Genomic DNA, 11,739 nt, shown 5'->3' with positions numbered 1-11,739 from the left:
CTCCCCTCCCCTCCCCTCCCCTCCTGTGCCCTTCCCCACAGCATCAGCTGTGCTGCCAGGCTGCTCCCAGCTCCAAAGTGGTCCCATGGCACAGAGCCTGGGGGGCAAAACCCCCTGAGGGGCTCTCTGGGGCTGTGCCAGCTCCTGTCTGCAGCAGGAGGGCCGGGCTCCCTGCCAGCACAGCCTCCCTCCTCCTCCTCCTCCTCCTCCTCCTCCTCCTCCCAGAGACTCCTTGGCAGGCAGCTCCTTCCCCCTGGGCTGCTGGAGGAGTGCAAGGTGTTTCTCATGGGAAGGGATCTTGCACCACCCCTGTGCCTGCTCCCTGCCAGCTGGCACGGGAGGGATGGGGAATGCAGGTGGAGAGCAGCAGGATGCTCTGAGAGGAACTCACCTTGAAACAGAGGCCACTGGGCTCCTTGGACACGATCACCAGCGTGGAGGGGTAGAGCACCAGGAGCCGGTCGTGCTGCTCCTGGGGAAGGGAGCAGGGAGAGGGTTGGGCTTTGTCCTCCTGACAGCAGCCTGGGGCAAGGGCTCTGGGAACAGCTGAGCTGAGCTGTTCCCTGTGCTGGGAGATGGATTTGGGAAGGGCCAGACTGCTTCCCAGTGATTGGGAAGAGCCAGGCTGCTTCCCTGTGCTCAGAGATGGATTTGGGAAGGGTCAGGCTGTTTCCCTGTACGAGGACATGGAGCACTAGTGACTTCATCCATGGATCCCTCCATCCCTCCATCATCCATGGATCCATGGATCCATCCATCATCCATTCATCATCCATCCATCCATCCATCCATCATCCATCCATCCATCCATCCATCCATCATCCATCCATCCATCCATCCATTCATCATCCACCCATCCATCCATCCATCATCCATCCATCCATCCATCCATCCATGCATCCATCCGTCCATCCATCCATCCATCATCCATCCATCATCCATCCATCCATCCATCCATCCATCACCCATTCATCATCCATCCATGGATCCATCCCTCCCTTCCTCCCCAGAGCCATGTCCTACCTGGAAGGGCAGGTGCTGGAGCTTCACCTTGGACACGCAGAGGATTTCTCCCAGGGATTCCCTCTGGGTGCCCCTCCACTCCTGCACGGGCAGGTTCTGCACGGACCAGCGCAGCTCCTCCTTGTCCCCGGCGTTCTGCGTCCAGCCGCTCTAGGGACAGACACACTGACCACCCGGCCTCCCCTGCCTTCAGCCAGGGCCTGCCCCACCTGGGGATGCTTTTCTGGTGTGGCAGGAGCAGGAAAGAAGAGATAAATCTGGGCAGGAGGCAGTTTTCCAGCTGGGAATGGATTGTCATTCTCCACACCGAGCATCACCTGGAAATGCCTTTCCAAGGGGGATATTTCTGTTTGACAAGTGGGGAGGGAATTAAAACACCCTCAGAGACTGGGAGAGACAACTCCTCTCTGTTTTCTAGGCTTCAGCCTCCTCCTCCTGATGTTTTGCAAGCTCTGGGTGGTTGCACAAGCACCCAAAAGCGTGACAGCTTCTCTGAGGCAGACCCAAGCTCTGACCCCATGGAGACTGTGCTGCTGGTGGCACCCGTGGGTGGCAGCTCTTCCTCCCAGCATATCCCCCCTGCCAGCAGCTCTCAGACCCCTCTTGCAAGCTCTTTTTGCACCCTTTTATCCCCAGGAAAGCCCCCCAAAGGGAATCTACCCCAGTTTCCCAGCTGGGAGCCAGCAGTGGGACACGGCCATGGGACACCCACCTGGGACAGCAGGGGCAAGGCCAGGCTCCCTCCACAGAGCTGGATCTGCTTCTCCAGGTGGTACAGCCACTGCTTCAGCTCGGCCTCAGACTGGCAGAACACCACCAGGGGGTTCAGCAGGGGCCCTGGGGGTGGGAGAGCCGGGGTGAGCACAGCAGAGCTGGGCAGGGATGGCAGCATCCATCGGGAGCCAGCTGGCAGAGCTGGCACACTGCTCAGCCCTCCTGAGGTGTGGGGACACCAGAGCTCTGCTGCCACCCCCCTGCAGTCCTCATGGCAGAGCTGGCACTCTGCCCATCCCTCCTCGAGGTGTGGGGACACCAGAGCTCTGCTGCCACCCCCCTGCAGCCCTCCCTGCCACCCTTTTGTCACATCAGCCTTCTCAGACACACCAAGCCCTCCCTGACCACCAGACACTTTTTAACCCCAATCCAGGCCAAGAACAAATCCCAAAGTCAGCCCAAAAGCCATGCCTGACCTCCAGAGGTGGATTTCAGCTTTCCAACCCCCCCAGCAGTTTGTGGGAAGGCTCTCTGTGGGCAGGGACTGTCCCAAGGTGCTTCTCCCTCAGCAGAAAGCCCCGTGTTATCTCCCAGTTCCACCCTGGCTCTCCAGACGTAGAACACCAGTAGCTTTCTGACACTGTTTGTTTATTTATTGCCTCACCGAATCTAACCCGTGCCAGCCAAGCTGAGGATGACTCCAGACATCCCCTCAGAGGGAGGGACAAGCCCTGCAGCTTGTTGATTCTAGAGTTTCCAGCTCTCACTCATCTCAGGGCATGAGCACAGCCTCCCACACCCTCTGCTACCTGCTCCCAACACAGCCTGCTGAGGGCAATAACCATTCCTGGCAGGATGCAGAGTGGATGTCGTGATTAATAATTTACCTCTCAGCCCACATTAAACCCTGCCTGCTGCAGGCTCAGAAGGATCTGCCTCTGTGGGACTCGAAGGTACCCAGATAAGCCCGGATAAAATGGGGGGACTTTGCCCTTCTGTGGTATCTTTAGTGCCCTAATTCCTGCATTATTTATAAACAACGTTTCACTGAGCCTTTGTAGTGTGTCTGTCTTGCAGGAAATGCAGGGTAAACAAAGCTGAGGTGGGGAAGTGGGGCAGAGACTCCTGAGTGACTCCAAACCCATGACAGCAATTTGGTGTCGAGCATTTTCTGGGCACCCACGTGTCTGCGGCTCTGGAGCTCTCCTGTTTTTTCTTCCCTTGGTTTCCCTGTGTGATGCTGCTCTTGGGCATTCCCCGGGCATCCAGCTCCTCACACCAATTATAAATGCAAATTAAAGCCAGCAGGAATCGTGCTGCCAGGGCATGACCTCCAGCTGACCCTCACCCCCGGGCACACCCCGAGGGCATCACCCATTGCCACATCTAAAGAGGGCCCAGAAGGAACAGAAAATGAGGAGAGGAACTTGGGGGACACGCTTGGGACTGGGCAGGAGGGTGCTCTGGGGGTGTCCCCGGGGCTGGCACAGGGAGCAGAGCCACCCCAGCCCCCCTCCCCAGCAGCCCCCAGACCCACCTGAGATGTGGAAAGCGTGGTCCTGCTGGCCCGGGCTCTGCCCAGCGCCCAGCTCACGCACCTCCAGCTCCTTCAGAGGCAGCAGCCCCTGGGGAAGGAGAGCAGGGGTTACTCTGGGCTCCAAACTGCAGCAGTCCTCTGAGGAATATCTTTATATTCCACTGTTTTTTTTTCTCTTTCCGTTTTAAGAGAAACCTCAGCAAAGTAATGGTGATTTAACAGGAGAAAGGCAGAGAATGGGATTGGGCCAAAAGGAAAATTGAGCTGTCCAGTTCCCAGACTCTGCATGTTCAGATTCCCACTCTGCCAAAGCCCAGGAGCAGGTGACAACTTTGTCCTCCCTCCATAAAAGATGCTAATGGCTCTAATGCCTTGGGGCACATTAATTCCTTGTTAATTCCTCCACAATTAATAAACTCAGGAGCTGTTTCTAAAGGAGTCAGGAGAGTTTGAGATGTTGTTTGTCTCCTGAATCGGGAATTTTCAGTTGAAGGCTGCCTTGGGGGTGACTGGAGAGGTTTTCCGGATGTTTTACATCAACCTCAAGTCTTCTAAAGGCTAATTAATCATTTCTAAGAGGAACTAATTTTACAGTCACCTCCCAGACATGCTCAGTTTTAGTTCCTCAGTTGTGTGGAGGAAAAGAACGTTCAGGGGCTGTTGTTTCACAGCTGTGGCTGTTTGGCTGTGGTGCAGAACAGTTCATTCATTATTTGCAACTCCCCAGCACCACCAGGTTAAAAGATTCATGAGTGGTTTGCCAGCAGAGCTCCCCGAGGCTCAGCTTTCTCTTCCCCCCTTCTCCCACAGAATAATTCATGTTGGAAAAGCCCATCCTGCAGATGGAGAACTCCCCCTAGACCCCCACGGGCACCAAGGCCGGGGGGATTTGGGGTTTCCCAAGGCTCAGCTCCCTGTGCCTGGTGCTCAGCACAAAGGTGGCTCCAGGTCACCTCCCCCCTGCTCCTACCTGTCCCTGGGCTCCTTCACCCCTGGCCCAGGTGACCCTCAGCTGCTCTGGGGACAGGCTTTGGGACAAAACACCCTTTAGGAGTTTGGCATCCCCAGGAAAGGACTTGGGGACATCTCCAGGAGTTTGTCTGCCACAGAGCCCGAAGCCCAGCTTGCCCAGGTGAGGCCCTACCTGGTAGGTGAGGCCGTTGGGACCCGTGGACTGGAAGTACAGGTAGGACTGGAACAGCTCCAGGAAGCAGCTGTTGACCTCCTGCAGAAGGGACACCTTTGGGGTTATCTCAGGACACTTTGGGGTTATCTCAGGACACCTCCCAGCCTCCCTCTGCATCCCAGGCACGGAAAAGCTGCTCCAAGGGCCACGTTTGTGCTGATGGAAGTGTCCCAGGTGCCCACGGGGATGGGAGCAGTTGGGCACCACGTGGCAGTGCCCAGAGAATTCTGCATGATCCCATTTCCCAGAATTACCCCTCCCTTCCCAATTACTCCACCATCCCTGGGCACAGAAACCCCCACAAAGAGGTGCCTCAGGTTTACCTGGCAGTACTGGAACTTAAACTTGACTTTGGAGTAATAAATAATTTTGCCCAAATTCCTGACAACCGTTTTTCTTCGGCCCTTCTTGAACAGGCTGGGGAACCTCTGGTCCAAGTTTTCCTTCTGGTTTTCCTGCTTCTGAATAATCTGTACCAAGGACACAGGGAAAAGCAGATCAGAGCTGGTGGAAGAGCCATTCCCAGAACATCTTCCCAGCAGGGATTCCTGGGAAAGGCGCCCTGGGCAGGTGCCCAGGATGGGCTGTTTGTTGTTGGGTCTCCTTGCCAACGTGGGGCCGGGGCTCCGTTGCTGCTGGGAGCTTGTGAGGAGATCCTGACCTAAAGCTGGGGCTTCTGGGCTGGAAAAGGAGGGGGGCAGAGGCACATTTCACTTTCAGGGTGTCCCAGCTCCACAGAAAAACCATCCCAGTGTGTCCTGAGTGTGCTTTCCATGGGGGGCAGTGGAAAGGTTTCTTCTGTTCTGTTTCCATCTATCTCTCAGCTCTCCCAGCTCAGATCCCACTCAGATCCCTCACTTTCTCTGGGTTCTGGGTGCCTGGCAGTTTTGGGGCAGAGCCCCACAGCCACAAAAGCAGCTGCAAGGAAGATTTTTACTGCAAAAAACCTGGAAAAGCTACAGAAAGCACCACAGGAGAGGCAGGGCTGAGGAGAGGAGGCAGCACTCGGGGCTGGGGGCTTCCCTGATTTTCTGGTTCTATGGGAATTCTTCCTTCTGTGCAGGAGCACAACCCCACACCCCTCACTTCTCCCCACCGAGGATAAAGCTCTTCCTGCTGTTTTTCTGGGAAGAACCCTTGGGTTCCTGGGGGCTGCTGGTGTCCTTGGGGAGGAGGGCAGGGCTGCACCCTGATTACTGATCCCCTCAGCTCCACACCCTCCTGCACCCGAGCTTTGCTGGGCACATCCAGACCCTGGGAATTCATTCCAAGCCAAAACTGGGTGGGCCAGGGGAGGTTTGCAGTGGTTCCCTGGGGTCCAGCAGGGCTGGTGACACCCCCAGCACGTCCCCATTGCCGCTGTGCCCGTTCCTGACCCCATTCCTGATCCCGTTCCTGCTGTGCCCTGCCAGGACAGCTGCGTGTGCCCGTGATGGATGAGGATGAGGAGCCACACCACGGACACCCAGCTCTGTCCTGCAGGGCCCCTCTGTGACTCACCCCTCTGGCATGGGGTCAGCCTGCTCCAGACATCCTGGGGAACTGGGAATGGGGCTGGGGAACTGGGAATGGAGCCAGGAATGGAGCCGGGGAACAGGGAATGGAGCTGGGAATAGAGCTGGGGAACTGGGAATGGAGCTGGGAATGGAGCCAGGAATGGACTGGGGAACTGGGAATGGAGCTGGGGAACTGGGAATGGAGCCAGGAATGGAGCCAGGGAATTGGGAATGGAGCTGGGAATGGAGCCAGGAATAGAGCTGGGGAACCAGGAAGGGAGCTGGGAATGGAGCTGGGGAACCAGGAATGGAGCTGGGGAACTGGGAATGGAGCTGGGGAAGTGGGAATGGAGCCAAAAGTGGTCAGGACCCTTTGACCTGCAGAGCACAGGGCTCCTTCCAGGGGCTCGCTGAATTTGGGTTGCTGTTTTTAGGACGTGAGTGAACCCTTTCCTGCTGAAATTCTCCCTCCAGTTTCCCAGCTGTGGAACAGAATTTAGGGAACACACTGTGTTCCCAGTAAATGTCTCACTGGGGCAGCTCAGCGTAGTAAAAATGGTATTTGTGTCACAAATGCAGAGCAAAGAGCAGCTGGTCACAGGTGCAGCAATAACAAAACACAGGATAAGGGCACCAGCAGCACCTGGGAGTGGGGAGAGGGTGAAGTGATAAAATCATGGGCACGGAGATAAGGAACAGCACCAGCCACCAGCTGCTGGGTCACTGCTGCTGCTGGGGACGTGGCAGCCAAATTTCCCAGGAATGAACAAGGCACCGAGAAGAAAAAGCAGTCTGGGAGCTGGGAATGCAGCAGCAGCGCTAGGAAAGGGCTTCCAGAGGGATCCTCCCGCAGGCAGGAGGGAGAGGGAGAGCTTCCACAGCCACTGGAATATTTCCCTCACCCAAGCAAGCCTGTGAACCTGAGGGGATGGATGTAATGGCTGAGCACAGGAGCAGCTCCAAGGCTGTGGAAAAACGGGATCACCCCTGAAATCTGCTGTCCTTCAGCTCCCAAACCATGGGAATGCCTCAGCCGAAGCTGACGAGGCCTGGCGTTCTCCCTTCCTCAGGAATCCTCCCCAGCCTGGGCTGTGTGCCCTCCTCCAGCCCCAGCCCAGCCGTTCCCGTTATCCCAGCGCTCCCAGGCACCGCCGATCCTTGCAAGCCCGGTTCCTCCCGAGGTGCAAGTGCCCTGACATGTTCTCATCCTACAGGTAGAACGAGTTACTCATTAACTGCTTGGCCCCTGCAGCCCCCGAGCCCCGCGGTGAATCAGCAGCAGGAAGAGCTCAGCTGGCAGCAGGAGCCCCGGGGCTGCTGCTCCATGGGAAAAACACCAAATGAGCGGCTCTTGGGGCACATCCTCCCCAAGGCTGTCACTGGGAGCTGTGGGAATCAGGGCAGGGGCTGCTGGAGGGGGGCAGAATGTGCAGGGTTGTCACCTGTCCCCGTCCTAAGTGGCCTGTCGTGGCAGGATGGGCGATGCCATCTCCTCTGAGGTTGCCCTGTGCTGGCAGCTCCGCAGCTGCTGCTGCTGCCAAAAACGCAGCAGGGAGAGAGGGCAAAGCCCAGGAGACTTCCAGGCCACACAGGGAGCTTGTGGCTGAGCCCCAGGTTTGCATCCCCTCTGCCCCAGAAGAGGGTAAAGGCTGAAAACCTGCTCCACCCTCCCTCCTTCCATCCCTGGAGAGATCCCACACTCCCTGGGGTGCCAAGATGAGCATTTCCCAGTGACCTCTGCCAGGATTCCTTCTCCAGGATCCACTAACTCTATCCTGCTTCCCCAGGGAAGAATCCAGGATCCATCTGGGGCCTGATTTTTGCTGCCTGATCCCTTGGGATCCAGCTGATTCCCACAGGAAGCCTTCCCTGCAATCCCCTCTGCCTGGCACTGAGGCTGTGCCTCAGTTTCCCCTTCCCCACATGAACGCCCAGCACAGCCCAAATGCTCCCAAAATTCCTGCCACACCCCCGGCCCACCCAGCAGGACCCACCAAACCCTCGGGGGCTGCTGGCTCCCCTCTGCTTTCCCCAGCAGCGCTGGGAACGGGGCCATGTGGCCACAAGGCTGGGCCGTGCCCGGGGCAGCCCTGCCCTTCCTGATTCCCTTCCCAGGCTCCTGGCTAATCCGCTCCTGCTCCGTCTCACTGCGGCGTGGGAATGAATCATCCCACCTGCCAAAGCTCGCTCGGCTTCTCCCTTCCCTCCCAGGCGACCCAGAAACAAAAGAACCCAGAGGAAAGGTGTGGGGGAGATGTCCCCACGTCCCCATGGCCCTGCTGGGCTCCCAGCAGCACCCCTGGCTGAGCCAGGTGCCTTCCACACCTGCACGGGGACCCAGCTGCTGGGATCTCATCCCATCCTGGGATCTCCTTGGGACAGAGATGCTGCTACCCCCAGACCCAAACCCAACGTCCTTCCCAAATGCTGTGCTTGGGGTGGGTGGGAATAAACCCCTGGAGCAGCAGGCAGGGGGTTGGAGGTGCTGGAACTTGCCTTGGCTGGAATATACTGCAGGATTTTGTCCGTGGTCGTGTCTCTCTCCTGGCCTCCATCTATCCCAAATAAGCTGGGCAGCTTTTTCTTGCCATTTTGTCTACAGAGGAAAAGGAAAAAAAAAAAACCAACTAAAACACACATGGAAATACAGGTCTAGGCTGAGGCATGGTGAATCCTGCCCAGAAATAAGGAAGCCAGGACAGCAAGCAAGCAATTTGTCACGGGCTTTCGAGTCATCCCAGCCCAGCCAGGGCTGACAAAGCCTGGGAGAACTGGAACAGGATTTTGCTGCATTTGTTGGGGTTTCTCTGCTTTTTTACAGCTCTTTGCTCAGCCAAATGACCAGCTTGGCTCACCTGTGCCCCCAAATCAGCACAGGGCCTGGACACAAAGACCAAACCCAGCTCCTGCAGAGCCCCTGGAGTGGGGATGGATCCTCATGACAGATATTCACAGGCAGGGTTCATTTCTGCCTTGGTGGCTTCCCCCTCCTTTCCCTCCCACTCCCAGTTTCTCCCTGTGTGCACACCAGTCCCAGGCAGCCACTGGTGCTGCTGGGAAGTGCTGGGACTTCCTCAGATTGCAGCAGAAAACCAGGATAATCCCCACGAGCGTGGGAAGCTGGGAGTCAGTGGGACAGGAGGAGCTCTGGGGCTTGGCTGCTCCACCACAGGTCCTGGTGTGAGACCCCCAGAGCACAAAGACCCAAAGACCCCTCTCTTTTACCCAAAACTCCTTGAGGGATCCCCTCTCTTTTATCCCAAACTCCCTGAGAGATCCCCTCTCTTTTACCCTGAACTCTCTGATGGATCCAATCTCTTTTCCCCCAAACTCCCCAAAGGATCTTTTTTACCCCAAATTCCCCAAGGGATTCCCTCTCTTTTATCCAAAACTCCTTGAGGGATCCCCTCTCTTTTTCCCCAAACACCCCAAGGGATCCCCTCTCTTTTTCCCCAAACTCCCTGAAGGATCCCTTCTTTTTTACCCCAAATTCCCCAAGAGATCCCCCCTCTTTTACCCCACAGGAACTCCTCAGGCTCCTACAGGTTTGCCCCCGATTTCTGGCAGCACAGGACACGAAGGGGACAGTTCAGGGTCTCCTTTCAATCAGAAACCCCTCAGCCTGGCAGAGTTTAGGGGCTTTTTGGCACAGCCCTGGCACTGAACTCAACACAGACAGGTTCATGAGGAATCACCTGGTTCCCTGCAGAACTCTTTTCCAGCTCTGACCGTGCTGATGGGAGCAGTGGGAAAGCTGGGAAGCTGCAGTGCATTCCCTGGCTGTCCCTATTTTGGGACAGCCACCCACGGCTGTGGTACCTGAGCACTGCCCTGGCCAGCCCAGCACCCAAATCCCAAAGGATTTCACGAAGGTTTTCTGCTCCTTTGGGTCCCAAATCCCCAAAGAATTTCATGGAAGTTTTCTGCTCCTTTGGGTCCCAAATCCCCAAAGGATTTCATGGAAGTTTTCTGCTCCTTTGGGTCCCAAATCCCCAAAGGATTTCACGGGAGTTTTCTGCTCCTTTGGGTTTACAAACACAAATCCTACAGCGGGGTGCTGGGATTTGGGGCTTTCTCCCTAAAGCCCGAGGAGTGGCAATGTTGTTTTCTCTCAACAGCACCACAACTGTGAATAAGAACACTCACAAGTGAAAACAGGGAATATCAGGTGCTCTGCACCCTGTCCCGCCGAGGGAAGCTTAATTACCCAAACAAAAATTAACTCAGCGGCGCTTCTCCCGTTCCCTGCCGGCTGAGAATTCCATCCCAGGCACCGGGGCGAACTGGTCCCGGGGTCTGGCAGTGCCCAGCACCCCCGAAACCACCGGGAATAGGAAATCCCCTGCCGGGAGAGATCCCGCAGGAGATGCAGCCCCGCTCCCACATCCCAGAGCCGGAGGGGGTTACTCACTCCTTCTTCAGCGAGGGTTTCCTTCGGAAGGAGCTCCTGAAGCCGCCGGGAGCCTGCGGGACACAGGCGATGTTCCCCATGCCGGGATCGCTGCGGGACCGCTCCCGGCCGCTGCTCTCCGCCCGCCGGGACTCGAGTGGGTGTGGGCAGAGCCCGGAGCCGATCCTGCCCCTCGCTCCCGCCCCGCGGGCTGGGAGGGGCGGGCCAGGTACCTGTTCCTGGGAATCCGCCCGAGCCACCGGCGGCACGGGGCTGCGGCCGCCGGGAATCCCGTCCCGAGCGCTCTCCCGAACTGAATTCGGCCGGTAAACCCATCCCGAGCGTTCTCCCGAATTGAATTCTGCCCAGAAACCCATCTCGAGCGCTCTCCCGAACTGAATTCTGCCCAGAAACCCATCCCGAGCGTTCTCCCGAATTGGATTCTGCCCAGAAACCCATCCCGAGCGGTCTCCCGAATTGAATTCTGCCCAGAAATCCACCTCGGAGCGTTCTCCCAAAAGGAATTCGGCCGATAAACCCATCCTGGAGAGTTCTCCCAAAAGGAATTCTGCCCAGAAACCCATCCCGGAGCGCTCTCCCGAATTTAATTTTGCCCAGAAACCCATCCCGGAGCGTTCTCCCAAAAGGAATTCGGCCGATAAACCCATCCTGGAGAGTTCTCCCAAAAGGAATTCTGCCCAGAAACCCATCCCGGTACTTCTTCCCGAAAGGAATTCGGCCGATAATCCCATCCCGGAGCATTTTCCCAAAAGGAATTTGTCTGTTTAACCCATCCCGGAGCGTTTTCCCAGAAGGAATTCGTCCCAGAAACCCATCCTAGAGCATTCTCCCGAAAGGAATTTGGGCGATTAACCCACCCTGGAGCGTTTTCCCAGAAGGAATTCAGCCGACAATCCAATCCCATCCTGCAGCATTTTCCCAAAAAGAAATTGGGCCGATAATCCCATCCCAGAGCATTATCCGAAAAGGAATTGGGTCGATAATCCCATCCCAGAGCATTATCCGAAAAGGAATTGGGCCGATAATCCCATCCCAGAGCGTTTTCCCAAAAGGAATTGGGCCTGCTGCACTGGCGGAGATAAGGATGCAGTGAAATAAAGTTGGTGGTTGTTGTTTAAGCATTAACAAAAATCCCCAGGGTTGAAGGGTTCCAAAGGGTTCCCCCTTCCCAGCAGGGTTAAAGATATAAAAATAAATGGGGGAAAAAAAAATCAAACTGGACACTAATCAAAATCTAGGAATGGTGGGAAATGGATCAAGGGAGCAAAGAGCAAAAGGAGATGTGCACGAGCAGCAAAAAAAGAATATTTGTAGAAGAAATGCTTTAAAAGGAAGCAAACTGAAGATTTCTGACTGTGCTGTGAGTGCCTCA

General features: G+C 56.4%; 1 protein-coding gene across 1 annotated transcript in view; it reads right to left on the bottom strand.

Annotated features, from left to right (window-relative positions):
* The window catches only part of PLEKHN1 (pleckstrin homology domain containing N1), an 18,991-nt gene extending 8,508 nt beyond the window's left edge, over positions 1-10,483 (bottom strand). Inside the window, exons 1-8 of the mRNA XM_041460262.1 lie at positions 10,368-10,483; positions 8,453-8,552; positions 4,784-4,930; positions 4,419-4,499; positions 3,275-3,362; positions 1,736-1,860; positions 1,024-1,173; positions 392-472 (exon numbers count right to left, since the gene is read on the bottom strand). Coding sequence (XP_041316196.1) covers positions 392-472; positions 1,024-1,173; positions 1,736-1,860; positions 3,275-3,362; positions 4,419-4,499; positions 4,784-4,930; positions 8,453-8,552; positions 10,368-10,447 — 852 coding nt within the window. The 5' untranslated portion in view covers positions 10,448-10,483. The remainder of the gene's footprint in view (positions 1-391; positions 473-1,023; positions 1,174-1,735; positions 1,861-3,274; positions 3,363-4,418; positions 4,500-4,783; positions 4,931-8,452; positions 8,553-10,367) is intronic.
* Positions 10,484-11,739: the final 1,256 nt, after the last annotated feature.

The sequence above is a fragment of the Pyrgilauda ruficollis genome, unplaced genomic scaffold, assembly GCF_017590135.1.
Source record: "Pyrgilauda ruficollis isolate IOZ18807 unplaced genomic scaffold, ASM1759013v1 scaffold141, whole genome shotgun sequence".
Taxonomy (NCBI): domain Eukaryota; kingdom Metazoa; phylum Chordata; class Aves; order Passeriformes; family Passeridae; genus Pyrgilauda; species Pyrgilauda ruficollis.
Note: the sequence above shows the minus strand (reverse complement) of the source record. Positions and strands in the feature narration are given on the sequence as shown.